This window comes from Dermacentor albipictus, chromosome 5, assembly GCF_038994185.2.
Source record: "Dermacentor albipictus isolate Rhodes 1998 colony chromosome 5, USDA_Dalb.pri_finalv2, whole genome shotgun sequence".
Lineage (NCBI taxonomy): Eukaryota > Metazoa > Arthropoda > Arachnida > Ixodida > Ixodidae > Dermacentor > Dermacentor albipictus.
In genome coordinates, this window is record NC_091825.1 from 137,883,920 (window position 1) to 137,911,835 (window position 27,916).

Sequence of the window (27,916 nt, forward strand, 5' to 3'; positions counted from 1 at the left end):
TTAAGAATGAATACCTCCTTTTCAGTGCCCGCTAAAGGGGGTGTTCACGCCGCTAGCAGTTGAAATGCAAGGCAATGCAGTTCGTTCGGTATGCAGAAAGGCGCGCTGGCAAAGTTCATACGTTGCTATACCACCCCTTCACATGTAGTGCTGATTTGCTCGTCAAAATTTGCCTGAGGTGTCCTGGTGTCGCGCTTGCAAGGTCTGCTTCCTCGTGGAACAGTGTACAGTCAACAGTGAAAGGTCAGTTACAACCGCCATATCATGTTAACTTGCCTCCGTACCGCTCCGCTGGCCGACGGGGTTGGCGACGATGTGACCAGCACTCAACACCGATGGTCTTCTTCGGCCCGCAAAGAAATCCGTGCATGCGTGTGATTGTGACACACGTACGGCTGGCGTTTCGTTGCGTCGCCTTGTTCGCTTAAAACTGAAAACGGTCATCGCGCCGAATTGCAGGACCTCTGCAAATACCGCCCCAATGGCAGGAATATATATATATATATATATATATATATATATATATATATATATATATATATATATATATATTATGGGGTTTAACGTGCCAAAAGCACTTTCCGATTATGAGGCATGCCGTAGTGGAGAACTCCGGAAATTTCGAACACCTGGGGTTCTGTAACGTGCGCCTAAATCTAAGTACACGGACATTTTCGCATTTCGCCCCCATCGAAATGCGGCCGCCGCGGCTGGGATTCGATCCCGCGACCTCGTCCTCAGCAGCCCCAACACCATAGCCACTGAGCAACCACGGCGGGGTGTGTGTGTGTGTGTGTGTGTTTGTGTGTGTGTGTGTGTGTGTGTGTGTGTGTGTGTGTGTGTGTGTGTGTGCGTGCGTGCGTGCGTGCGTGTGTGTGTGTGTGTGTGTGTGTGTGTGTGTGTGTGTGTGTGTGTGTGTGTGTGTGTGTGTGTGTGTGTGTGTGTGTGTGTGTGTGTGTGTGTTCGCGCCTTTAACCACTAAAACGACGTCACCATTTTTTTTTCTTCTCTTAGCGGATACAGCGTCACTTAGTTTTCTGTTCCACCGTATGTGTTCCCTAGTCACACAGATGGCGCTAAGCCTCATGAACTGCCGATGAACCGCCATGTTTAGAACGTATAGGATTCTATGAAAGCATTGCTGCCAGGTGTATTCGCAGCTACCAGGAGAACGATGGTAATAGTATAGTGCATGGATCTGTGTAATATTCGCACTTATGTCTTCAGGCGTTCTTGTGGCGTTTTCTTCATCCCCCTCTCCCCCCCCTCCCGCTTTTCATTTTACTCTCAATTTCCAACCAATCAGTTTTCTCAACACAAGACAATAAAGTATTTGCGCACATGTATACACATTGCGAATTGGTGAATTTATAATGGAATGGGTGATGTTATTGAAGATGAGAAATTTTCCAAAGTCGCAAAGCCGTTTGAAGCCCCGGAAGCACGAAGCTTAGGAAATTCCGTGCACCGCCTATCCTTCCATTGCTGGCTGCATGAACCGCCGCACTTGCGACCTCCGCGAACACCGGCACCAGATTTCTTTTTAGCGATTTTTGTAGGAAATTCCACAGCGCCGCCGGCACTCTTAGCGCGCATCATTTCGAAAAGCCAACTGCCATTCGATGGAAGCTTAGTGACACGCCGGCCAACACGCCTGCGGACAGCGCTATTCGGTATCGTCAGAATTTGGCAAGAAGAACAAAAGAGGAACGTCGCATCAACGAGGACAGCTGTTGCCCTCGGCGCACGTTCGGCTCGCTGTGCGGCTTTCCAGAACAGTCCTGCCCTCGCTCAAACCTGCACGCGTCGAGGGAAGTTCTCAGTTTCGGGGCACTGCACTTGCAACGCTGTAGCGGTTGCCGCCGAGCTTATCGAATATCATCGAGCTCTGTGTGGGCGGCCACAGACATCGCGATGCTTCGACGGTGTTGCCGGCGGGCTGCGGGAACGTTCTCGCTCGCCGTGGAGCCGCGGAGGCCGCGTAACCTGATAGGGATTCGTCATGTGTTGCGGTGAGATTTCCTTTATCTACGTCGCTTTCGAAAACGGTGGTCAGTTGCTTCGGCGTCAAGTTGCAAAGTCACGTCTGAGCGACTCGTAGTCTGCAGACGGCGGCTGGTCAAAAGCGGTCTTTTCATAGCGAGGCGTCACGTGAATGCTGTGACTTTTTTTTTCTTTCGTGGTGCACAGTAAATGCAATGCTCCTTGCGATTTCTGGCATTAGTGTCCAGTGGAGTTAAGATCACGCCACACGACTTCCAGCGGCCGAGACGAAATTGGATCAAGAGACGTTTGCTCGACAACGAACGTCAGCACGAAGACGTCACTTAATGTCTACTTTACTGCCAAGTTCGGCGTGACATAGCTTCGTGCGGAGTTACTGCAAGTTTACTCTACGCCTGCCTCTTTCGTTGCATTACTCTATGGGGTTAGAAGCTCGGCAGGGTTACAAAATAATTACAGGCCGTAAAGCGTATGGCTTTCTAAAGGCCGAAAATACAGCCCCGAACGAACGAATTATCCGATTCAAGAAATGTACACAATAATCTTCTGCGTTTGAATTAAATGTACATTTTCTGCTATACACTTTCCTTCACATTTAAGAGGTGGCTATCAAGAACGCCTAAAATAAATCTTCAAGACCAGCTTTCTATCATTGCTTATATTATAGTACAACACAATGTGCTAAGCAATGATAACCTTTGGATAGGCCACCTTGCTTTTGACCATAATCTAACATCCGAATCCGAGCCAGGGTCACAAGGATTTCATCACGTAAAAATACGGGTGGATGTGTTAATGTGCTTCATAATGATTGTTCTTTTCTTAAGATAAAGAGAGTGACAGTTAAGAACGACAAAACACCGAAACAGGCGATTGAACAAATTTACAACTGACTCGGCTAAAGCGAGAAGTTCAGAAGCACTTATAATTTAAGAACAACTCGGTTTCTGTGCAGAGAAGCTCCATCTAGGCTCACTGGCGAACTCGGCCTGAGTCCAAATTGCTGCAGAGCCAAAAAAAAAAAAGGCTGTGACAGAGCAACTAGCCGTCCATTCAGAGATTGAAGATTATGAATCGCAGCGCACTCCACACGCAAAAATGAACTGCATTAATAATGAAAGTGCTTTGTAAGAGTGCACTACCGCTACTGTCGTCCACTGATCATATTTAGGTGTCTGAAACTATACCGTGTGCCCCAGCTAACGTAGCCAAGCTATTCAATGAAGAGAGATATTCAAAGAACACGATGTATGACACAATTATAAGACCTACGGCGCTCAGTCGTCATAGTTTTGATGACCGAGCATCGTAGGTCTTAAAATCGTATCTTGCGCCATGCTTTTTCAATCCTTTTTGATTTCGTTGTTTTTGATCTTGAACAGCGTGGCTAACATTGGCTGGGACACATATATTCGTGGAGCATGCGAGTTCAAGCCGTTCAACCGGCCATTAGGTGACGTCGTAGCGATACTCATCCAATGAAACGTAACACGGTGCTTCAGTGGTAGGTCTCGTGATACTAGTTGGTTCGTTATTATCACAGCTGGTATTTACTGCAAGAATGAAAAAAAAAGGCACACCGCGCAACGAGACACATGGTACGAGTGCCTTCTTGCGTGATGTACTTTTCTTCCAAGTTAGCGCAGCATTTTCCTACGATAGTTTAATAATGTGCGCCGAGGGTCTGGTATCGCCTTCTGATCCCATTAGTTCATTCTTCTAAACGCATCGCCAAAAATGTGGTGATCCCAAATTTGACCAGTTTAGGGCCTTGCTGTACAGCGCCCTCCCCTAATGACTCTGGAGCCCAGTGGTATTCTTTGTTTAGATTAAGGTGGTAAGTAATCTGGTCATTTTTGTATGCGCCTTAATGATGCCTGGAAGCTAAATGACACCGTCTATACCGTCAGGCGGGAGGCGTCTCGCCTCAGCTACTACCACGGTGCGGGCGGTGCTCCGCTGCTGCCTCTGACTGCGGGCCAGATGATCGACAGGGCTGCCGACACCAAGGGAGACAACGTGGCCATAGTGTCCTGTCACCAAGGGATCTCCAAAACTTACGTGCAGTTCAAGCGCGACGTAGGTGAACATGCTTACAGAAGCTTTCAAATGCAGTATTTATTTATTTATTTATTTATTTATTTATTTACTTATTTTGCCTCAAGGCCCCGGAGATGAGAGAGAGAGATAATTTAATTGAAAGAAGGCAGAGAGGTCGGCCTGAGCTAAGGTGCTCTAGCCTGCTACTCTGCACAGGGGGAGGGGGAACGGGGACATAAAGATGTGATGAGGGATGATGATGACATAGCAAGAGAGATGCGCATGAGGGATGGGGTGAATTTGGTGAAATAGTCACTCGGGGACAACTTTGAAATGACGCAGGTCGCAGTGGTGTCCGGCGTAGAACTGCGTTGGCTCGAGTGACCGTTGTCACTCAGATTTAAATTTAGAAGGTTTAGCGTTGGTGGGCAGTTGTCTGCATCCGGGTATAGGGTACACGGCTTCACCGTGGTGTAATGGCGGACGGCCAGGCGATGAACTGGCACTGTAGCTGGAATTCTCACTTGCGAGTGACAGCGTTTGTGAAAAAGCTACAGTCTAGAGATATGTCTTCGCCATTCTAGATCAGAAGGATTAAGTTTCAGAACGCTGACATGACGTCAGAATATTCAGAATAAGCAAACCGGGCTGCATAACTTTCAGTTCATTCAAGTGTGTTTGAAGATTGTGATCCTAATCTCGTCCTCCGGTGTTGTCAGTTCCCGCAGACAATCAGTTTTTCATTTATCCGGAACCAAGAGAACGTTTGTTGGAGAAGCGACTGGCAGGGCGCCCGCTCGAATCTATGACGAGACCAATACTCTTGCTCCGATAAGATTACGGGAAACGAACGATAACCTCGGCAGAAAAGATGACTAGAAATGATCGCAAAGAAGATGACAAGATCAAGAGAAAAAAAATATTTCGTATGTTCAATGAAAGTACTGCACGCGGAATCTTAATTGCCACCTGTTCCTATGCTATAATTCCATCAACTCTGCAACCCTAGAAACAAATTTTTACTCTTACACCTGCATGCCAAAGGGACATTGACTTAGTATTTTATGCTAACTCTTTTTTGGAAGAAAGGAAGAGGAACGAACTTACATATCCCAATGTTATTATATATTTAGGATGTCGTTATATTTAGGGCATCTTTTGTATAAGCTGCGCACGTAGCCTCGGTAAATGGAAGACCATTTTTCTATCATAACAAGAAGCTTAGCTAAGCCGTATTAAGAACAATCCATAGCCATACACAATACAGCAGTTTCAGAACGTGGAACCAAGAACTTTAAAGCTCAAAAAAATATTTTTAAAGTATCGTATTTTAATCCGTATAACATCCACAGCATGAATTTCGATATACAACAGTCATAAAACAACGGCTCTAGCATTAAACGGAGCTGCTAAAAGGTGAACGTTACGGTAATTTGGACTTTATAGACGGAACCACGAGCCGTGATTGCGCTGTCTTTCGCCTGTTCTGGATTGCTCGAGCTTATTAAACAACGCCAGCTGCCTCCATTTTCATTTTTGTCTTTGTAGCCATGTGTTGCAGCCAGACAGACAAGTGAAAATGACTTTACGTGCTTTTTCGCTGCACCTGTTATTTCGTGACGGCCATACAGACGCAAAGTCATACACCCTCAAAAGATAATTAACAAAAAATTTGTTGCTCTACGTTAATCGAAAAAAAAAACACACAGAGAAATAGGTTTTGAGGTATGTACAGTCAACCGCAAAAGTTTACGGGACGCAGGATCTGCCACGAAGCTGAACCCTCGCGAAGCGTGGTCGCACTGCCCAGAATTAAGTGTTCCGGCATGTAGTAGCCTTCGCCACCTACACAGTGGTTCATTAAATACGAAGTATCATGCCTTAACGGTGCAGGAATTCACATTTGAAGGGGAAACCGCATCTCGTAAACTTTTGCTGTTGACTGTACATTTATGATATTCAGTAAAGAAACAAATTGTCAAAGGGGAAAGGCTCGCGTCGCCCCAAGCGAGTACTACTACTCGGCGTCCGTTCCATACGCAGACTGTCAGATGAATACATATCGCGACACTAGTTTCAAAACGCGCTTGCAATCGAGTCTGTTAGAACTCAGTTCGCTCATTCTGGGTGCCTGTAAGCGAGCATCCTCCGTAGCTGCGCTCCAAAGGTGCATGCAAATGACGACTCAAAGCATAAAAAAGGAAAGATGTTATTTTAAAAAAAAAACGTTGTGGTGTTTGATCTCTCGAAACAGCACAATGGATTGTGGGGGACGCCGTACGTAGTGAAGAGTTCGAGAATAATTTGGACCGCCTGAAAATTTTTTTTATTGGAAATAAAAGGAAAAAAAATATGCGCTTATAATGGCGATGGCTACCGATTTTCGCATAATACCAACAATATTTATTTTGAAAGTATTGTAAAAAACAACGTCATAGGGTCAAGAGATCTAGAGCACACGGCCTTGTAAAAACGCGAACATATAGATATAAAGGTTTAGGGCAAGTTGCAGCACACTGAGTCTCTACATATACACTAGTATGCAGAGTTCGAAACACATAGACCGAGGCCGCGCTGCAGTCTCATATGTGCAGACGCACAGATGACGAACATACGCATATGAAATAATGCAAACGAGGAGATAGGGCAGCATAAAACGAACTTCATTCGCCACAGGAAACGAAAAAAAAAAAGAAAGAGCATGACACATGATATACAGCGCACACAAACACAAATAATGAAAGCGAATTGTGGACATTCGGGACGTGAAACGCCGCCTACATAGTTGACAAACTGTGATGTTTCGTACGAGCGCCATCTTTCGCACTCGCATACAAAGCTGCAACGTGGCTCAAATAATCGTGCCGGTGTGATACGAAACGCTCGTACGAGACGGCTCACTATATTGCCGCGTGCCATGTGCCCTGCGTCTATACGTCAGATAATTGCGTCGGTTACTCATCAATAGCTTCAGGAAGTTATCATACGCGTATCCGGCCCTTACCGCAGCTGTAAGCAGTGAAGCGTTTCTGCTGTTCAGCTTCGGCTGAGCCACGTAGGTTAACGAGTATGAGCGACTGTGCGAGTGCTTCAGCTCTGAAAACGCCCGTCTGTGGTTTGTCACAGCATCGTCTGTCGCGTATATTCCCTTCAGTCACGGCGTGCACGTTTCTGGACGTGACTATTTTTGCCGTTACTGTGTTGTGGTTGCAAGGAATAGACAACGAATGTTAAGCGCTGAGTAAATCGAACATTCTGCTTTCATAAAGTACACCCACTTCACTTCTGCGAGAAATTTGTCGCTTTAGACGACTGCTTTAGTGAAGGCACTGCCGTGTTTGACGGGACGTGTGAAGTGGGGCGTTTCTGTAGTAATTTCGAAAGATGTTTTTTTCTTGTTGCAATGCTTGTGCCAAATAATTAACCTGTGCATGTAATTCGAACGGTTGATTCAATATTGTTAATGAAGAGACGTATCATTACTGACTGCACAATAAATGAATATCTAGTTATCATGTAATTATGGTAGCTTTTTATAAAATGCCCAATCATTCTCGTCCCACCTTGACTTGGTTTCTACGGAGCCTCCAGCACCTTGGCATAAAATTATGTAAATTTTAGACATTTATCGACAGTGGAACATAATTCGTCGCAGACAGCGCAGACAGCGCGACAGTCACAAACTGCGCAAGATTGCTCTTTGCGTCTCCGTTGTTTCGCGATGGCTGGGCGGTCGGGTAGCCAATATGCCTGGAACTGTTGCGCGGGGAACATGCCCACACCAGTGACAAAAACTCGCGGGACCTGCAGCCGCCTGTCAAGTTCTACAGCTTCCCGGGTAAATGGTAAGAAAAGGAACGTATACGCAAGCATCAATAAGTGCTATCCGCAGAATTAGGCAAGAAGTCATGCGAAAGCTTGCAGTTTTCCTTAATGCTTGCTATTATTCACGGCGGAGTTTTTACTTCGCCTCGTGGCTCAGTCATGACAGTTTGATCGGGAAGACGAGAATATAGTTGCAGCTCTATACTTCAGCGGGCTTTGAGTGACGCTTTCCGATTACCGCGTACGACACACATTGCGCTTTCTCGTGTTTGTTTGACAGCGTGCGCTTGACCGGTAACATTTCTGAAGCAGCAAGTTGCAGCAGTTAAGCGCTTTAGTGCAGGCGTATGGTTAGGTAGCCCATTTATTTAAAAAATGCAGACCATACTGCGTGACATCTTGACTCCGCGAGTTGTGTTGCGAGAGGAGGGCAGCGATAGTTTGAATTGCTGTCCCTGTATATGGCTCCCAGGCAGCGTCATTTGCTCCTCAGAGGCGGATGCACTCGAGCCTCCACCAATGGCCGCGCAGTCTAGACTGTCGTCATGAGCCGGATGGACGGTAAACCCTCGGACGGAAAACATGGCAGCCCACGTTGCGAACTGGGCCGTATCGCGTCAGCGGGGCTCTTTTTTTTTTTGTCGCGGGGGCAATCGGCTGCCGCACTTCGGTCATCTGGGCCATCTCTCCTGTCTTCTTATGTTGTACCCGACTATAGTTGGATTCGCTTTGGCTCTCCATCGTTCTTTAATATCGGTGCAACGCGGGCACTTTTGATTGCGATCAAGCCCGAGAGTGATCAAGCCCGATATGGATCAAGTTTTTCAGCCGCGATCAATAATGGTAGCTATTGCACCGTCCAGAAATCCGGATCAGGTTGGTTGGACTCGCTCAGCACTACGGTGCAGACGACGACCTACGATCGCGATTACTGCATCTGGATCGCTCAGGATTGTGGTCGAAAGTGCCCGTGTAGAAGTACCCGATTCGGACTAGTCTCGACAGCGCTCAAAAGTGCTTCAGTGACAGGGTATAAATTCATCATGGAGTGTTTCGACACCTCAGGGTGTCGTGCGACACAGTCGTTGTGCCGCGCGACGCGATGGTAAAATCCTCTTTCTTGGTACTTGTGAAGTGGCTTTCCACGCGAGTTTCCTCACGCTTCTTTTTTTCAATTCTTGTCGAATCACTTGCCTGTACAGCACTGTGGAGGCCCCATCGCCAGCTGAACGAACAGTAGACCACATGGCTTGCACAGAAAAGCTGATCGAACGCAATAATCAAGTACGAAGAGGCTTATACATGTTCCCTGACCTGACAACAATTTCTTCGCAAGACTAAAGAATGCAGTAAGAAAGAAACCAGGTGCCTCCTGTAATCTGTAAAAAAACAAATGCTCCGTGTACAATAGGAACTTACCCGTTTTCACATTTGCGAAGTTCCTGCTTTCTCTCACAGCGTGCACATCTCTACGGCTATAGTATCGACACCAACGTATCGTCATAATTTTTTTCCTCGATCTGACTCACAGAAGTTGGGAACTAGGAACCAGCTGCATATTTTGTATATTCAAGCTTTTCTTTACTCTCAGTACTTATAGTAAAAAATATCGAATTATTCCTTTCGTTCGTGTTTCTTGAGGTGCATTTTTGAGTTACACATGAGAATTCGCACAAATTTGTCTGAGCAATTATTACTGTCGCACGCTTGTTAAAAACACCACTCATCGGGCTATAATTTTATGCATCACAGTGTGCGTTGCCAATACTACGTCCTGAAATAAAATGTTAAAACGTAATAGCCCAGAAAATGAGCACATATCTAGCGGCAACGAGAGAAAAGAGTTACAGATCCACCTAAATCCGTCCTACAGACTCGCGCGGAAAGCATCGCCTGGCTTCACATGGCCGAGCGGAACGTGTGAGCTTGAAATGGCAGCCGTCTGCCCATCCAGGTGCATGGGCACATGTACACTTTATGAAATACAAGATTTGACGAAATCCCGTGTAGTCGAGAAGAGGCAGGACAAAAAAAGGGAGCACCGCCCAAGAAAGGAGTCGTCCCCCCCCCCCCTTTTTTTTTGTCACGCACACTTTATACGCCTGAAATCGCCCCGCTATAAGAAAACAGCCGGACAGCCGCGTCCATATCCCTTGATCGGTTCTTTAATGGTATTTCATATACGAGCGCATCTCGCAGGCACGCTGTAGCGGACGTCTGGTACGTATTAGCAGTGCAGCGCGCGTCTGATCGATCCTCAAGACGGTCACGATATATATATGCGACGAGATGATTGCAGAAATGCTTTGAAGACGCACTGAAATAGTCAATAGGTGCACAGCCTTTTAGTTCTGGCTTTATTGCAGCGCAAAACGGTTTCTTTGATGGTCTCGACCGTTCCACCTCCTGCACCAAAACGTTATCGTATATTTTACCCATGTTGGGAAGTCTTTTGCGGTTTACTTCAATTGTTATGCCGTACGCAGAATGAGGCAGAGTGATTTATGGGAGGATAAATGATTAAACTAGTTCAAAAAACAACAACAACAACAAAAAACATTAGAAAGAAAAGAACGTGATCCACGTTTGTCATTTTATTTTATTTTTTTTTTTCAGATCGATCACCTGGCTGCCGCCCTGGTTTCTCTCGGGCTACCACTGGGATCCATGATTGGCCTCGTAGCGTCTAACATATACGAGTGGCCTGTCGTGCAGTTCGCAACGGCCAAGGCTGGCCTCGTCCTTGTGAGTCGCGTAATGATCCGCGATGGAAAGACAAATTTCGTATACGTGACGCCGGTATAGCAACACGGCAATGGTTCTTTTGGCTCGATAGCGTTCAATTCTTATGGCCCGTCGCATCGAGTGGTCGATCTCGGGGACTTTGCGAGTCACGTTTATTAGATCACGAACCACTTAAACGCAACTTGCGTTTTGTATCCCTTTATTCATCGCTTATTTGTTTATGTATTTATTTATTGCACCTTGGAAATATGGCCAAGTACAGTATGTGGCCGGATTCTCACCAACGCTATATTGTTAAATGAATGACTAATGATGATAGCTCAAGTGAAATATTTCAACTATTCAGTAGTTCGCACACAAACGTGACGATGGAAACTGCAATTTAAAAAAAATGCACAAAATATTTGATTTATCACATTTCTCATAATTTCACGCATAGGCTGTGGACAACACTCTTCTATAGTGAACACAAGCATTTCACAAGCTCTTGTCACACCTGAATAAATGTTACACCTGATTAAATCAAGCAGGTTAGGTGACTGTCAACGGATGTCAACGGATCATCATCATCAACTGCAGCATCATCAGCATCGAGTCATGTCACTTGTCATGCAACGTGACATGCGCGCCGCGTAGGTCGATACGTGCAAGGAGGGGGAGGAGGAGAAATAGATGGAAATACAGGTAGGTTAGCCAGTTCTCAGACCGGCTGGCTACCCTGTATACGTGCAAAGTTTTGCGTCGTATTTCACCAGATGCCGCGACATGTAGCAGTTGCACGTAACAGTTGCATGTTGCGTGTTGTACGACCTGGTTAACTCGAGCAAGTGACTATTAGTCCCGGCCCCGTTTCAAAGGGTTACCGATAAATCGTCATCATTATCATCGTCATCAACAACAGCATCGTATCGTGTGACGGATCAAGGGATGCGATATGTGCGCCGCGTAGCCTGGATATCTTCCATCACCCTTAGGTACACTTTATGGTGCCTCCTCTCAAGGTACAAACACGCCTGAAGAAGCGAATCGTAGAGAGGTACGCGTGCGGCTGCACGCGTATGCCAGGCAACGCCGGGCTCCGCAGACCGCTGTGCAGGGAGCAGCACAAGCCGAAGTTCACCGTCGACACCGGGTGGACAGTTCAGATCCTTCTCGTGAAAACGACGCGAAGAGACTTCGCCGCGAAGAACCTCTAGCGTGTTCTGCCGAAAATGGAGCTCGTATGGAGCCGCTGATCCAGCTGAAGCTGTGACTGTGCTGGGTGTTCCGCGTAGGCCTGTGGCTTTTTTTTTAACCAACTCGCCCAGCAACATATTCCACTCTATTCTACTTATTTTTTCTGTAAGTTCATGGGGAACATGGAGAACATGGGGAACACACGATCGCGTTGGCACTCCTCCATCGGAATGCCCCCCCGACCGGGGATCGAAGCTGCGGCCTCGTTCTCACTGGTACAAAGTGCCACAGCCACTCAGTTACAGCAAGCGGGTTTGGAATATGAACAAACGATACGTCGGCGCTGGTTTTCGCCACACTGCAACGACCGCATTTCCGGAGACCAAATAAAAAAAAAAGTTATGATGACCGTTGCAGAAGAGACATTACGCAAGGCGAGAGCGCCCTTTGAACGCCATCCCCGCGAAGAACGTATACTTGCGGAAAACGGTGTGACGGACTAACGCAGCGGTAACGATAGAACCCATTCATTTGTAACCAAAAAAATAATTGTTTGTACACCCGTAAGCACGCTCTGTCATACTGTACTGTTCATGCAGGTAAACGTCAACACTTGGTATCAGGTGCCGGAGCTGGAGCACTGCCTAAAGCTTGTGAGTTTTTATTTTGTGTCTCCCATGGCGTGAAATTCTGACGCTGTACGTTATGACCACTTGATCTCTGACCACTCGGTCTCTGCAAGTGTGCATGTAACGAACGTACCGTCACTACGCGTACTGGAAATTTTTAGAACGTTGCTGAGAAAATGCAGAAATTACAAGTGAGGAGCTTGCTCGGAATAAAAATGACTCGGGAATAGTTAAACCTTTTCATTCGTTAATTTGTGCACAAGCCACTAAGCATATGAAAACGTAATGACCAATGACTCTGACAATGACACCATTTGCCAAACCGTAAGTAGGCGCGGGTTTTTAAAGTTGAGAACCCGCACTTGGGTATACACGGTAAACGCAAAACGGACCATACGCAATAGGCTAAAATAAATAATGTGATCGAAGCACTACGACGTGTATCGATCCCGTCTCCATTTCTTCCTTCTTGATTGATTGATTGATTGATTGATTGATTGATTGATTGATCCTGATCAATTTTATCACTTATTTTTTTGTGTGTGTGCGCGTAAAACAGAGCACATGAGCGTTTTAGGCTAACTAAGCACTGTGCAGGTGGACTGCGAAGCACTGATCCTCTCGAACAAGTTCGCCCGCCAGGAATACTACACGATGATGCTGCAGATTGCGCCTGAACTGGAGCGATGCAAGCCAGGTGAACTCAAGTGTGCGAGGTAAAGCCAAATGGACGTTGCAGCCAAAGCTTTCTTTGTATTTGTAGATCCTTATGTAGATCAGATTTTTTTTTTTTTACTCTCGCACCAGCGTTTAGAGCAAGCGCACGTAATCACGACTCCAACTCACCATCTGCCGGTACGGCGCGGGCAAGCAGGGTGTGCTACTCTGGACATAAAAAATTCTGCCATATTGTCGAAGTCACCATCTCGTCAGCTCTGATTGGTTCACGGGGCTACTACGGCCTCTTTGATTGGAGCAAAACGCCGCCATTGCAGAATTTACTGTTTGACGAGATTTGACAATATCCAGAATACAAAACGTGGGGAATCCAAATGCGATTTAAAATTAGAAAGAAAAAGAGGGACAGAAAAAATACCTATGAGATTCCGCATAGTCTGACGTATACAGGCTGTAGAAAACAGCATGCTATAGTGTTCACAAGTATTTCACAAACAGCTCACAGGTATTCACTTTGAAAAAGAGAAGTTTTGCCATGTAACACAAAAAAAGACAGCATCAAAGGTACTGCGAGTTTGATGACGTCAAAGCTGACGGCCAGCAAACTCTGGTTGCGAGCATGCGATAAGAACAGACTGAGCGCTACCGAGGCCACTGGTTCTCCACCAGGGGATCTTTAACGTGTGCCCAATGCACAGCACAGGGGCGTTTTTCCATTTCGTCCCCATCAAAACGTGGCCGCCACGGTCAGGATTTCATCCCGCGACCTCGTGCTTAGTAGCGCAACACCATAAATACTAAGTCATCGCGGCAGGTTCAAGTCGGTTCTTAATGCAGACTGGTATGTTACCAAAGATGCATTTTCTTGTTCGACTTCCGCTGTCAAATGCTGAAGGCAGCATCTTTATGTAAGTGGGAAAGTAATCGTCTCCTCGTTATTTTTGTCGTAAAGAAAAAAGAAAAGGCGCCGAGGGACTGAAGATATTAATGGTCGTTGCATGCCGTGCAAACGAGGTAGCAAGCCATGCGTGCAGGAGGGCTGAAACTTTCAGTTTTTATTAAGTTATCTTACCTAATTGGCCCAGGATGAAAGGAGGGAATGGTCAATAGTGCTATTGCACGGTGAGCGAACTGTACATGTATGTCCCTTCCCTTCCCGAATGTTCTGATGCGTAGTAACCAATATGTTTTCTATAATATTATTACTGCTTTTTTTCTTTCCTTCTTATTTTCTTTTTTTTTTTCAGGCTGGCGCGCTTGAAACACGTTATCTTGCTTGGAGGTGAAGCGAAACCGTAAGTATGATGCATTACTTACGATCTTCCACTTTACGTCACTAATTGCGCGTCATTGTAAGCCCACGCACCTTGAAGACCTCTGCGTCGGGTGATTTCCGACAGGTTTTTTCTTTTAAGCTTCATCGTATTAAATGCGCATGGTGTTACTGTGATCTTGTGGTCCGTGTAACGCCAGCACGCGGTAGGGGCGCTAGCTATGGCGAATGAAAAGGCAGCCGGCCGCAAGGCCGCGTTGTGGCACAACGTCGGCCGTTACCCGCCATGGTTGCTCAGTGGCTATGGTGTTGGGCTGCTGAGCACGAGGTCGCGGGATCAAATCCCGGCCACGGAGGCCGCATTTCGATGGGGGCGAAACGCGAAAACACCCGTGTACTTAGATTTAGGTACACGTTAAAGAACCCCAGGTGGTCTAAATTTCCGGACTTCTCCACTACGGGGTGCATCATAATCAGAAACTGGCTTTGGCACTTGAAACCCCCTAATTTTCTATAACTTCGGCCGGTGTGCTGTAGTTACCGCCACATTCAAGTGTTCGAAGCTGCGTCACCAGTTACAGCATGTCCTATCGATAACCTATCCTTGTTTATAGGGCTTGCGTAGCGCATGCAATAATTTTTTTTTCTGCATTGTTATCGCTATCTTCGAAACAAAATTTGAAAACAGTCATCTGTTGCATTTCTTTCCGAGCTATAAAATGCCGAAATAGCGAATTATTTTAAACACAATTTCCTTTTCTTCTTAGAGAGACCCCTTAGATGCTAGAAACACCTTTGAAACTCCATGGCTGTATTATTTAGTTTTGCAAAAAAAAAAATATGACTTTCGTTTTTTTAGCTGGGAACAGGAATAAAGCCTATCTTTAGAGCTTCACCAAAACAATGCAAATTTTCTAAAACAAAAATAAGTAGCTATACGTGGATTCGCGCTGCCATAAATACGTCACAATTTTTTTTTTCCGTCTGAACTTGAAGGTGTCGAAAGCAACCCTGGACCATTTGGGCTGGAATGACTCTAATCACAATATAGCACAGATTATGTATAGTTTTCACTATAACGCAGTTTTCATATAAAGAAACGCTATTAGCTGATGTTCGCAGTCTGCGTACAAAAAAAAAAAACACAATGAAAGTTTATTCAGTCAATCAAGGACAGCATACAAGAGACGTGGACGGACAAAGTGCTCTCTTGAGGTGGACCCTGAAGCATCAGCAAATCATGCGTGCCTGACAAAACGTAGCAGTGATGAAGGCAATAAGTAACGTAGAATGTAAAACATAGCCCGGCGTATTAGAAACGTAACTTGAATATGTTTAAGTTCAAGCTTGATGGTATTTTATATTAGCGGACTATAGTGCACACAAAACACAAGGGCACTTTAATAGAGCGCTTTGTATATTGTGCAGTACTTGCGCTACTTGTACGTTTGTCAACTACTACGGAGTAATAATAAGCACTAATTTACACTTTTTTCGAGCTATTATGCACCGAGAGCGCGTGAATTGACCGCGCGAATCTCTTTACACATCGTGGCTTCGGTCCAACCGTGTTGCAGGTTACTCTTTCTCTGTTGCGTTAAATATTAACCAAGACACTTAAATTTCTAAGATATTGCCATGTGATTTTTATGCAGGGGCACAATAACATACGACGACCTCCTGGCGCGAACAACTACGAAAGATTATGCTGCCCTTGATAGGATAGCATCCCAGATTCGTTTCGACGCACCCGTTAACGTGCAGTTTACTTCCGTAAGTAAGTCAATTCTTTTAGTACAGCAGTTTTTATGAATACATTATTTGCAAGTACACCTTCGCACCATATTAAGTTATCAACTGTAGTTTTTTTATCACTCTGGTTGTTATTCAGTGACTAAGACTAAAAGTAATAAAGCTTTATCATTCTCTACTGAGCCGTATCATATTCTTAGCGGTGCAAGAACGATCTTCTGTTCTTCTGAAAGCAGTGGTATTCTTGCTTTAATCGGTTCTAGTGGTGACCCCGAGCTACCGTCACGGTTTATTACTATTGAATGCGTTTTTGTCTGTTTTATGCCATTTCTCAGGGTACCACGGGGAAGCCTAAAGCTGCCTTACTGTCGCACTTCAATATAGTCAACAACTCCAACTCGTTGGGACGTGCGATGGGATTCGATGAGCAGGTAAGCAAAAGTGAAAACGCACCACAATCAAGACAGTCAGCGTGGAGCGACAGAAGATGTGATGACAGTCAAAAACAGTCATACGAAAGTCGCGGATGTCAATGCGCAGGTGACCACCAGTAAGCCTTCTTAAAAGGAATTCTCAACTTTTCGAGGATGGACACTTCGTAACACGTGTTCGTTATGGTTAGTCTAAGGTAGATTGTGTAGATAGGTAGCTAGTCTAGAGGATAATCTGAGATAATGATTGCCATTTATTGTATAATTTGGACAAGGTTGTGGCACATGCAATAACTGTTAGAATCTCGATATGATGTTCGAAGTGTACGAGCCTACGAAGCTTCAACTAAGCCGAATAGCTCTTCTAGAAATCTTCTATTTTCCTACAAGGTAAAACTTGTCGATGTGTTCTGTCATAGTTACGTTATTTATGGTAACAATTTTTTTCGCGTGCGATGAAAAGTAATCGGCACAAGGTATACAGTAATCCTAATGTCTTTCTTACTTTTCAATTACTTTTCATGTCAATATGTGCTTTCGCACAGTTACAATATTTTACTGTCATTTCCCCGTTGGATTTCACAGTGGATAATTCTCTCTGAAATTGAGCTGAATTAATCAAATCATGAATTGAGCTCAATTACCCAAATATTGCTTTCTTTATCCTTGCAGGGTATCACTTCGTATTAGTTTTATTCACTCATCAAACCGCATTTTCAATGCTGTTTCTGAGATGGTTTCTCAGAGCTTGTAGTGTTACAGTCCTGAAAAGAAGCTTTAGCACGAGGCCAAGTTCGATGCAGCCTATTGAAATACATGTAAAAACGCAGACATTCTTGTATGTTACAACTCCTGGAATGATTTGAATGAAACCTGCTGCATTTGAGAGAGAAAGTTAAGGTATAGTGAATGTAAGAAGCATAATGTTGATTTAAGGCATGCAATTGTTGGCTATCATTGGCGAAAATTAGTAAAGCTTCAAAAAAATTACAAGCACAAATTTTACAAATGCGTAACTGTGCTCCAAAAGCAGATATCGCTATCCTGTAGATTTCATCTGCTAAAGCATCTAAAGCATTCAAATTTGGTAGTTTATTTCCAGCTTCCTGAACTTGCAACACTGTTTACAACTGTTTTTCAAACGTGCCACTTACACATTATTGCTACATTGTTAAGAGCGGTGAATTTTTATATCAGTTTCGTCCACCTTCATATGCATTATTAAGTGCAGTTTGCATAATTTTTTTATGATTTTTCATTGCTGAGTTACAAAGCAGTAAACTTTTAATGTAATTATTAACGCGACAGCGTTAAGGGCCCGGTGTCGCAGAAAATCCGGTGTCGGTATCGGCGTCGGTGGTGTCCGTCAGAGAAAAATCATCCTGAATCATGCATCCCGAACCAGGCAGGCTCTCCGCATGGCACATAGGCGCTATTGAACTAATTGAATTTCTCAAAGTAAAATGCACCGGAAAATTTGTCAAGCATGACTTACACATAATCTACAGATAAGATAGCGTCGAATTGTAATTTTAATATATGAGAAAAGGTAATTCTGTTACGCGGCAACTCAAACACAAACTTGTTTTCCAGCTGACGTTTGAGGTCTGTCTTAGTAGCCGCGGATGCTATGTGTGTAATTTATGGGGACCTAGAGAGTGGTTTGTTGTCTTTAACTTAGTGAAGGGTGTTGGAGACATGTGCTGGATGAACGCTCTCGCGTTCCACTCTTAAAGGCGAAGATTTAGCGTGCTCCAAGTTTGTTACTTCTTTAATGGTGCGATTTTGAACGATTCTTATAAAACGATTGACTGCCTCAATAAAAATTTCGATTCACAGTCACTACGCTCTAACCTTTTCTTCTAAATGCGAAAAAGCTCATTCAATTCGGTGAAATGTTTTGTCGAGAAAAACAATTTATACGTAGACAGTAGCTTCCGAGCTAAAGCTATACCACTTGTCATTTTTTCTTCTTCTTTTTTTCGAGGACGAGATCATCTGTCTGAACGTTCCCTTAATACATTGCTTCGGCTGCGTCATCGGCACCATGGCGGCTGCGGCGTTCGGCGCCACCATCGTGATGCCGGCACCCGGATTCAACACTTTCGCCAGCCTCCAGGCCATAACGGAACACAGGTGGCCGTTTCAAATTCTTCGCATTTCTATGTGTAACGGTCGCGCACAAAATTTCCCAAGAAACAAAGTTACTGTGAGCGTGACCGCTGCTAACTCAAGCACACCCGCCGTGGTTGCTCAGTGGCTATGGTGTTGGGGCTGCTGAGCACGAGGTCGTGGGATCGAATCCCGGCCACGGCGGCCGCATTCCGATGGGGGCGAAATGCGAAAACACCCGTGTACTTAGATTTGGGTGCACGTTAAAGAACCCCAAGTGGTCGAAATCTCCGGAGACCTCCACTACGGCGTGCCTCATAATCAGAAAGTGCTTTTGGCGCGTAAAACCCCATAATTTTTTCACTCAAGAACGTCTAGCTTTTGTTGCATCCGTGCTTCTCTGAATCTCTGGATGGGGAGGTGGACTCTCAGTCTCAAACTCCAGTGTCTTCAACGCCGGTAAACGTATATGGGCGCTACACGGCTAAGCGTGGACTAACAAAGTTTACCCTCCTACCGAAGTGGCACTAAAACCAGGGCCAACGTAGACCGACGTATTGCCAATATTGCAGTACTTCGAAACGCACGTGCTCTTGCACGAGAGCTGTGGGGCGTCTGAAGGTTTAGAAGCTGTGGTGGAGTATTCGGGGAGGACGGACACCCTCTTCACTTGCCGCCCTCTCCGTCAGTGGCGGTTCGGGGGAAGGGCTTCGTTGGCGCAACAAGAGCGTGGCATGTCGCCTTCCACGCCGGCGGAGCTTACGCCGCTTGAAACAATACACATGCGACGAGTGGGCTTATAATATGTATAGCCTCCTAAACTACAACTACTGGTTAGCGGCTCTGTTTCCGACAGAATGACACAATGAAACAACACACGCTACCTAAATGTCATCACTGCAAGAAATATACGACTTCAAGAGCATCATTCATTTCTAATACTAATGAATTGATTGATTGATTAATAAGGCAAATGGCTTTCAAGAAGCGTTTGGCTGTTGGCTTGCATTGACAATCATCGCCGATTGTTTCTGCATGCTTTCTTTTTTCTTGCTGCAGGTGCACCGTGCTATACGGAACTCCAACTATGTACATCGAGTTAATGAAGCATCTGGGTGCAAATTACGACGTTTCGTCGCTCCGCAAAGGTAAAACAAGTGTCTTAGACACGCGTCTGTAAATACCAACAATACAAATCGTGCATTATAGATACGACTCAGTAGCATGCGTACAAATGTTTTCGTACGAGTTTTAAGAAAAACCTTCGTAAACATGAAAAACCGGAGCAAGGCCTGGACATCAAACACGGGTAGAATTTCAGACAAGGCTAAGACGAAGAGTATTTGGGCGGATCTCCTGACCTGTGTACAACAGCTTATACCTACGGTCTCAGTGACAATGAGTGAATGAGTGAGTGAGTGAGTGAGTGAGTGAGTGAGTGAGTGAGTGAGTGAGTGAGTGAGTGAGTGAGTGAGTGAGTGAGTGAGTGAGTGAGTGAGCGAGCGAGCGAGCGAGTGAGTGAGTGAGTGAGTGAGTGAGTGAGTGAGTGAGTGAGTGAGTGAGTGAGTGAGTGAGTGAGTGAGTGAGTGAGTGAGTGAGTGAGTGAGTGAGTGAGTGAGTGAGTGGTTAGTTAGTAAATTAAATGAACGTGCTTAAGGAAGAAAGCGCATTTCAGGAAGCTATACTATAGGGAGGGAGGAGGAGTAGATTTAAATGAAGAGAAAAGAGGTGAGGTCGGCCTGGAGAGCGTGTCTCTAGCCTGCTACTCCTCACTTGGGAAAGGGGAAGTAGGAAATACAGGGAAAGGTAGGTGGCGGGTGATTATGTTATGGTACAATGAGATGCTATATACACGTTGTCCAATGTGCGGATGCGCACTGTAGACTCAATACACGTAAGAGTAATCTTGTCCATACAAAAAGTAATCTTGTCACAAAATGTTATTGCGCAAACACATTTTACACTGACTGCACGTCTCACAGCTTCTAGAGGCGATCGTCTAAACCAGTCTCCCTTAATAAGTTCAAAAGTGATTTTATGGCACGTTGGGCACAGTGAACACTCCTCCACGCGCCCAAAAGCTAGGTGCAGCCTCGTGCAAAATACGTGCAGCCTCGTGTTGCTCAGAGTGAGTGCGCATTTCTTGTGAGTGAGCAAGCCAAACAAGAGTTATAGTGGCGGCGCTTTGCCCTTAATTGTTCTTAGTGGATGCCGCTCGTAAGCATTCATCACTGCATTCGCGGCGCATGGCAAGGGAGACTATTGAGAGTACAGTGGTTAAATGTGGCGAGTGGTGATCATCAAATAGCGCAAGATAAGAGAGATGGGACGGGCAGAAAAGAGGCACAGTTCAGAGCTATCGAGCTGCTATCGCCAAGTGTGGACAGCTGGGCTAGTTGGTTGTGATTGGTGTTATGAAACATCGTTGCCGAGCACTCCACCACACTTCGTGTTGTTATTCTCTTCTCGTCCGTGTTCAATTGTGCGCTGAAACGATGTTTCATAATGCGAGCTGCTATCATGGGCCGCAGGAGGCTGAAGTCTTCCGGGTTTCTTTTTTCTATTTTAATCCCAAGCATTCTTTTCCGAGTGCAGACACTTATTGGCAAACAGGCGGCCGGGCGGGGTACTTCGCGGTTTAAGTGGGCCGATTCCGGTGACAAGTGCTGTTTAAATTTGTCACTATATCTGCACTGGAGGCACTAAGTTTTAGATTGCTTTTAATCTGACATCTTGACATTACAAACATTCTGTTTGCTTAATATAAATATAAACACTACAGTACATTATGTCTGAATAAACGTTCCCGTCAAATCATGAATGCTTCACATTACGTCAACTGCTATTGAGTCTGCCATTTCTTAGTTATTTAAAAGCGAGAGTTGGTGCCCCTTCGATTTCCCCGTGCCGCGCGGGCAGCCACAATTTGCATGCAGAAGGCATGCTTCATAAATAGAGACGGCGGTCGAGCTTGCCTGCGCTTGCTAACGCAAATTATATCACTCGTAATTCTGGAGTTGAGGCTCTGAAGAACCTAACGTATCGAAGAGTAGTTTCATACGCTGTATCAGAGCGTGGCCGTCAGCGGCCTAGATTGGTCAACTTGGTAAGTTGGTCAGCGGCCTAACTCGCGCGCGCACGCACGCACACGAAAGTTGCTAAACAGGTTCGTCGTGTGGAGTTACTGTGCTCAATGGAGAATAACTGCGACTGGAGGCGCCTGCTTCGTTTTCGTAGGGTGCCTCGATGTCCTCCTCGCCCGCCCGAGGAGGACATCGAGGCACCCTACGTTTTCGACAGCGAGAGCACCACCTGACGATGACATTTGAGGGTAGAAAGGAAAAAATGGCCAGGCTTAGCTTGGTTAAGCCAAGAATGCGTTGCATATTGCGCGAGTTGGGACCCAGCTTTTCCTCCGGCTGTCGTGACGTCACGTCACGTGGTTGCGCTAAAGGTCAATGGTGGCTGCCCGGCCGCGCCCAAGGGCTCAACTGAGTGATTGCAATATGCAACGCATAAAAATAGAAGCAACTTAATAACAAACATAGCAAACTTAAAAGAGAATAGACCCACATATGAGACGCGCAGCAATGAACAATGGCTCATACCCTCAATGGTGGCTGCCCGGCCGCGCCCAAGGGCTGAACTGAGTGATTGCAATATGCAACGCATAAAAGTGGAGAAGGAAAGGCAGGAAGGTTAACCAGTTTAGCTGAACCGGTTTGCTACCCTACACTTGGGAGAGGGATGGGGGCGATGAAAGATGGGGAAGGGTAATACATATAGCACTAACCGGCTACATTTCAGGTGCTATTGGTGGCGCCCCTTGCCCACCGGAAGTGATCAAGAATTCTATTGAGCGGCTGAATACGAAACGAATTCACGTACGTAGTGCTTTATGCTTTACCGGTCTACATCTTCGGTATATAGGGTGTCCCAGCTAACGTTAGCGAAGCTGTTAAAAGAAAAAGACGGAAGCAAAAAGACATGGTGCGAGATACGGTTATAACACCTACTGTTCGATCTTCATACTTGTGACAAACGAACAATAAGTTTTCTAAAATTTAATCTTCCACCGTGTCTTTTTTTTCTTTAATACCTTGGCTAACATTACCTGGGACCCATGGTATATAATATTACATCTTTCAGGGTACAGTGCTGTTTGCCCAACAAAAGAAGGCTGTCTTTTTTTTATATATTTACTTTCTTTATCAATGTGTGCCAGGTACTTTCCTGGTGGGTTTATGCACGCGTGTTCATGACGTTTTTTGACAGGAATGTGATAGGCACGTTCGGAGAAAGAAAATAACAGACACACTAAAGAGTAAAAAAAAATTGAGTCGTCTTGGTAGTCTTGTTTATAATGCCAAAAACGCTATTATTACCGTGAGAGGTGACTCGGTAAGGCAAAAAAAAAAAAGATACGCAACAGAGAGAGACCGGTGGTGATGCTGGCTTCAAGTTCACGCACACCAGCTCGCAATGACTTCATGAATTTTAACGCTACCTAATCATGGCTAGTTAATATTTTATCGGATAAAAACTACAGGCCATAACAATTTAGCCTCGTTATAACGAAGTTGAGGATATGACACGAAAGTACATTTGTTAAATCCGGCATTCGTTATAAACATGTATTTGTTACACGCTGATATGAGCAAGAAACATTTAATAATTCCTTATATCTGTGTTCGTTTTATATCGCGGTTTGACTTTACTGTATTCTAAAAAAAAAAGCCAAACACTGAATTTTGCAACTTTTGATACCTTTTACGGTGCGACAACGGCCCAAATACGAAAAATATTTCGAAATTTGGAGCGTCGCACTGGCGTACCAGCGCTGGGATATCATTGCGAAATTCATAGATTGAATCTTAGAGCTTTATTTTATCGTTTAATAATAAACCTGTATATATAAATTAACGAAAATAGAGTTTTCATCGAATTGGGATTTATTGTTTCTCCTTAGCGTCCTCTTTAAGGGGGTATCGCGATTGCAGGTGGGATAACTCTATTTTCCTATTCGAATTACGTTTCTTTAGCTTCAGCGTTCTTGCAGCACATAAAGAGAGGAAAGGGAACCGAGGGACCCGATTTTTATTAATCATGTCATAAGAAGCCAACAAGCAAAGACGCCAAGGACAACATAAGAGATATTACTTTTACTTACTAATTGAATTAAATAAATGATAAATAAATGGGAATGAAACCCACGCAAATAAGAGCGACATAATGCCGTCGCTTGAAACGTCCCTTCAATCGCAGCTTATCATTGCAGATACTTTACGGCTCGACAGAATGCAGCCCGGCCATTGCGGTCTCCAATCCAGACGAACCACTTCAAATGTGGATTCACACAGTCGGGAAGCCGTTAGATAACGTTGAGGTAAGGTTTAACATATGGCGTGGCAACCTGTCTTTGTCGATGTTGTTATCACCACAGTCGGCGTCACCTACTTTTTTTTAAATTTGTGCATATTCTCCTCCAATTGGAGTAGTAAGCTCTGCTTGTAGCTGGGCTTACTTCAATATAGTTTCCAGTAAACTCATTCTCGACAGAATGAGCTTATCTTGAGGTTACATACATACATACATACATACATACATACATACATACATACATACATACATACATACATACATACATACATACATACATACATACATACATACATACATACATACATACATACATACATACATACATACATACATACATACATACATACATACATACATACATACATACATACATACATACATACATACATAAATACATACATACATACATACATACATACATACATACATACATACATACATACATACATACATACATACATACATACATACATACATACATACATACATACATACATACATACATACATACATACATACATATTCTTTCTCACTTCACCGTATCAGTTATTTCTCAAGTACTTTGATAGCTTCTTAATGTTGCAATCTTTATCCTAAATAAATAAATCATTCATTGTAACGTACAAATGCGGGCGAAGTAAATATATCATAGACAAATAACTCCCAAGACAGGCAATGAGGGATTTGCCATTAAGCCGAAATGAAACAAGTGATACACCGGTGCGGCAATTAACTCTGTTACTGTAGGCCGCGTACTTAGAAGCCGAGGAATCATTCAAGGCCGAAGCTTAGAAACCGAACGAAGTTGAACAGTAGCTTTGTCTTTATTGAGATGGCAACTATATGGACACTCCTGGCGAGTTATTGTCGTCCTCGTGAGGTTGACGTGGCCATGAGGTGCCGCACAAAGTCCAAGTATGATAAGATCGCTCCTCGCGCAATGTTTGCTGTAGGTGCGTGGGAAAGCATGCGAGGGTGAGCCGAGAAGAATAGCACGTGGTTTGATGCGCGCCGTTCACCCGCGGGCCCAGTGTTGGAGGTCACGTGATCGAACACGTGCTAGGGCAGGGGGAGGAGGGCGGAGGTGACCGCGCGTCTCCTGCTCTACCCCGGCCGCGGCTGAACATGCTTTTCCACACGGCTTAGCGCATACGGGAACCCTGCGCTGTGTCTTGAGGTAATCTGCGGTGGGTGCAAAGTTGGGCGAGCCGTAGATGGCTGGTTGCACCACGCGCAGTGTCTTCCCGAGCGCCTACTGTTGGAGGTCGCGCAATCTTAAGTTTCGGACACGCGTTGAAGGGAGAGGAAGTCCGAAGCAATCGCTCCCTGAGACCGGCGTTCGTCACGCCATCATTGCGGCAGTGACTATTGGCAGTTGAGTGGGATCTGCTCATGCTTGTCTGTGCGCGCGCGACGCCGTACTTGCTAATTTATTTAATAACCGAACGTTTACTGCTACTCATACGGCCGATGGAACTACGAATTCTAATAGTTGTTTAATAGATTGGTATCGCTATCAATGTATTCGATTTCGGGCGTAACTATGACTATTTTCAAGAAACCATTAAGTCTCTTTCTGCTCAAAACAAAAAAGCGTGAAACATGCCAAGCTTCACCCGCTTATAAATTAAGAGCTAGAAATACCTGAAGGAAAGTCAGAAGCAATGCTCATATGTAGAAGCGAAACTGCCGATCTTGCCTCTAAGTGCACAAATGCAGTGTTCTTGTGCACGGTGCAGGTGAAAGTGGTGGACAGAGATAACAACGTCGTCCCTGTTGGCACGCCGGGAGAGCTGTGTGCACGCGGCTATCTCGTCTTCCTCGAGTACTACAACGAGCCCGACATGACCAATGATGTGGTGCGGGACAAGTGGTATCACACCGGGTAAGTGACCGGGCTGAAGACTTCAAAGGCGGCTTTATTGAAGCGTAGTGCAACCGTAGAAGCTGTAGAAGGTGTCCCAACTATCATGCACCAAGATTTAAAAACATGCAAATGCCGCGTAGCTAGACAGAACCAAGGTAATGTTGTTTGCCGTCGCTTGGAGATATCGAGATTATTTCTTGCATTCTCCCCCATTACGTAATCGGTCTTAATTAATTAATTAATTAATTAATTAACTTCTCAAATATCATAATTAGATGAAAAGTGTCAATGAGAAAATTGGTGAGCCACATGAGAAACTCCCGATACAGCTTTCTGTTGCCAAATGCGTGCTGCATAGAAGCATTTTTCCGAGCGTGAAAGAAGCCCGCGAATACGCGCAAAGTGACTCGAGAGGCCAGTCGCACGGCAACCTCGCAATGTCATATGCGTTTTAATGTACTAAGCTGTATGTGAAAGATAAAGACGTGTGTCACACAGAAACCTTCGTATCAATTCGTGCAGAGACGAAGCGATCATGACTGAAGACGGCCACCTGATCATCAGTGGCCGAATCAGTGACATGATCTGCCGTGGCGGTGAGAACATCTACCCGCTCGAGATAGAGGAGTTCCTCTACACGCATCCAGACATTCAAGAGGTTCAGGTGACGGGCCCTTACGAATTTTCAGCAATCGTAGAATCCTTGAACTAACTGTGCTTTTGTGCGCTCAAGAACGTTTTTTTTTTTCGATTGCGTTTTTGACAGGTTGTTGGCGTACCCGACAAAAGGTTCGGCGAAGAAATCTGCGCCTGGGTTAGCTTGAAAGAAGGGAAGATCCTGACCGAAAGAGATATTAAGATGTTCTGCGACGGAAAGGTATTAGGTTGAATCTACTCATTTGGCTTGTGTATGCGTGCGTGCGTGCGTGCGTGCGTGCGTGCGTGCGTGCGCGCGCATATGCTTTGACACTAGCACGTCATGTGGACCCAGGAGAAATGCTTTAGTTGCTGCTTATTCCAACGCACTATGCGCTCTAGAAAATCCATGGCAGGCTACTTTTATTTCCTTGCAGCACTGTAAAAATTATGCTTCTTAATTAACCAAACAACATATTCCTTTATTTCTATTCTCATTTTACAGATCAGCCGATTCAAGACGCCGAAATACGTTCTGTTTGTTGACTCTTTCCCGAAGACGATATCTGGAAAAATTCAGAAGTTCAAGATGCGGGAACAAAGTAGGAAGACATTAAAACTTTGAACGTTATACGTCGATCACTGCTTCTTCATGTTATTTTAAATGGATTACGGACGCAGTACAACAAGCCGGTCATGTGGGGAACTTAGACATGCACGCACTGTCAAAATAAACGTTGGAACAAAAACGGCATAGTTGAACTCGTAGTAATATATCGCCGTCATACGCAGCGTCGTATCGCGGATGCGGCAATTTCGTCTCTATAAGCGGTTATCTGCATGCATAGAATGTCCCTCTAGCGCAGCTACTCCTCACGGCACAACCAGTTGTGTTTGAAGCGAGCGTGTGCGTGACGACAGACGCAAAACCACGACGACGATGACGACAGCGTCATGACGTGTTTTACAGCGAAGCTGTTTATGCGGACCCTGTGCCGTCGTTGTAGGAGTTCGCTAAAACTATCATCATCAGAAATGGCTCGAGCATCGTCGTCTTCGTCCACAGCGGGCTCCGTTGCCGCTCGTCATTCCAGCGTAGAATTTCACTTTTCCGTCGCCGTGATGGGGAGGCCGCGTTTACGGGGGTATGAGCCATATGGCTCATACCCCCGTATGAGGCATTCATTGTCCTTCGTGAGGGACAGATTTAATTTTGAAGAATCGCAAGCGGCAATGCTGGGCGGATGCTGCTAACCACGCCACCGAGCTTACTCGAGACATCGAACGCAAGCGACAACGGCAGACTGTGGGCATACCGCCACGGTCGTCGTTCTCTCCGTCGCAGCCGAACGTGTGTGTAACCTCA

At 45.2% G+C, this 27,916-nt stretch overlaps 1 protein-coding gene across 4 annotated transcripts; it reads left to right on the plus strand.

Moving 5' to 3' along the window:
* Nucleotides 1-57: 57 nt before the first annotated feature.
* Nucleotides 58-27,304, plus strand: LOC135909306 (medium-chain acyl-CoA ligase ACSF2, mitochondrial-like). Of its 4 annotated transcripts, none has more exons than XM_070539735.1 (16): nt 58-243; nt 3,915-4,083; nt 10,486-10,614; nt 12,390-12,443; nt 13,017-13,135; nt 14,345-14,392; nt 16,026-16,143; nt 16,458-16,553; nt 18,541-18,689; nt 19,725-19,813; nt 22,473-22,549; nt 23,944-24,051; nt 25,787-25,932; nt 26,437-26,578; nt 26,681-26,791; nt 27,056-27,304. In XM_070539735.1, the coding sequence occupies exons 2-16, from the start codon at nt 3,988-3,990 to the stop codon at nt 27,173-27,175; spliced, it is 1,602 nt and encodes a 533-aa protein (XP_070395836.1). In that variant the 5' UTR covers nt 58-243; nt 3,915-3,987; the 3' UTR covers nt 27,176-27,304. The 4 variants fall into 4 exon arrangements, with proteins under 4 accessions (XP_070395836.1, XP_070395837.1, XP_065297317.2 ...); XM_065441245.2 differs by lacking the exon at nt 58-243 and adding an exon at nt 1,806-2,012; XM_070539736.1 differs by lacking the exon at nt 3,915-4,083.
* Nucleotides 27,305-27,916: the final 612 nt, after the last annotated feature.

What these genes read in the sequence shown, in the direction of transcription:
- LOC135909306 (XM_065441245.2), top strand. Translation starts at nt 1,915, where the DNA reads ATGCTTCGACGGTGTTGCCGGCGGGCTGCGGGAACGTTCTCGCTCGCC. An exon ending in GGGATTCGTCATGTGTTGCG is followed by an intron (nt 2,013 to 3,914) that starts GTGAGATTTCCT and finishes CTATACCGTCAG; the next exon opens with GCGGGAGGCGTCTCGCCTCA. An exon ending in GACAAGTGGTATCACACCGG is followed by an intron (nt 25,933 to 26,436) that starts GTAAGTGACCGG and finishes CAATTCGTGCAG; the next exon opens with AGACGAAGCGATCATGACTG.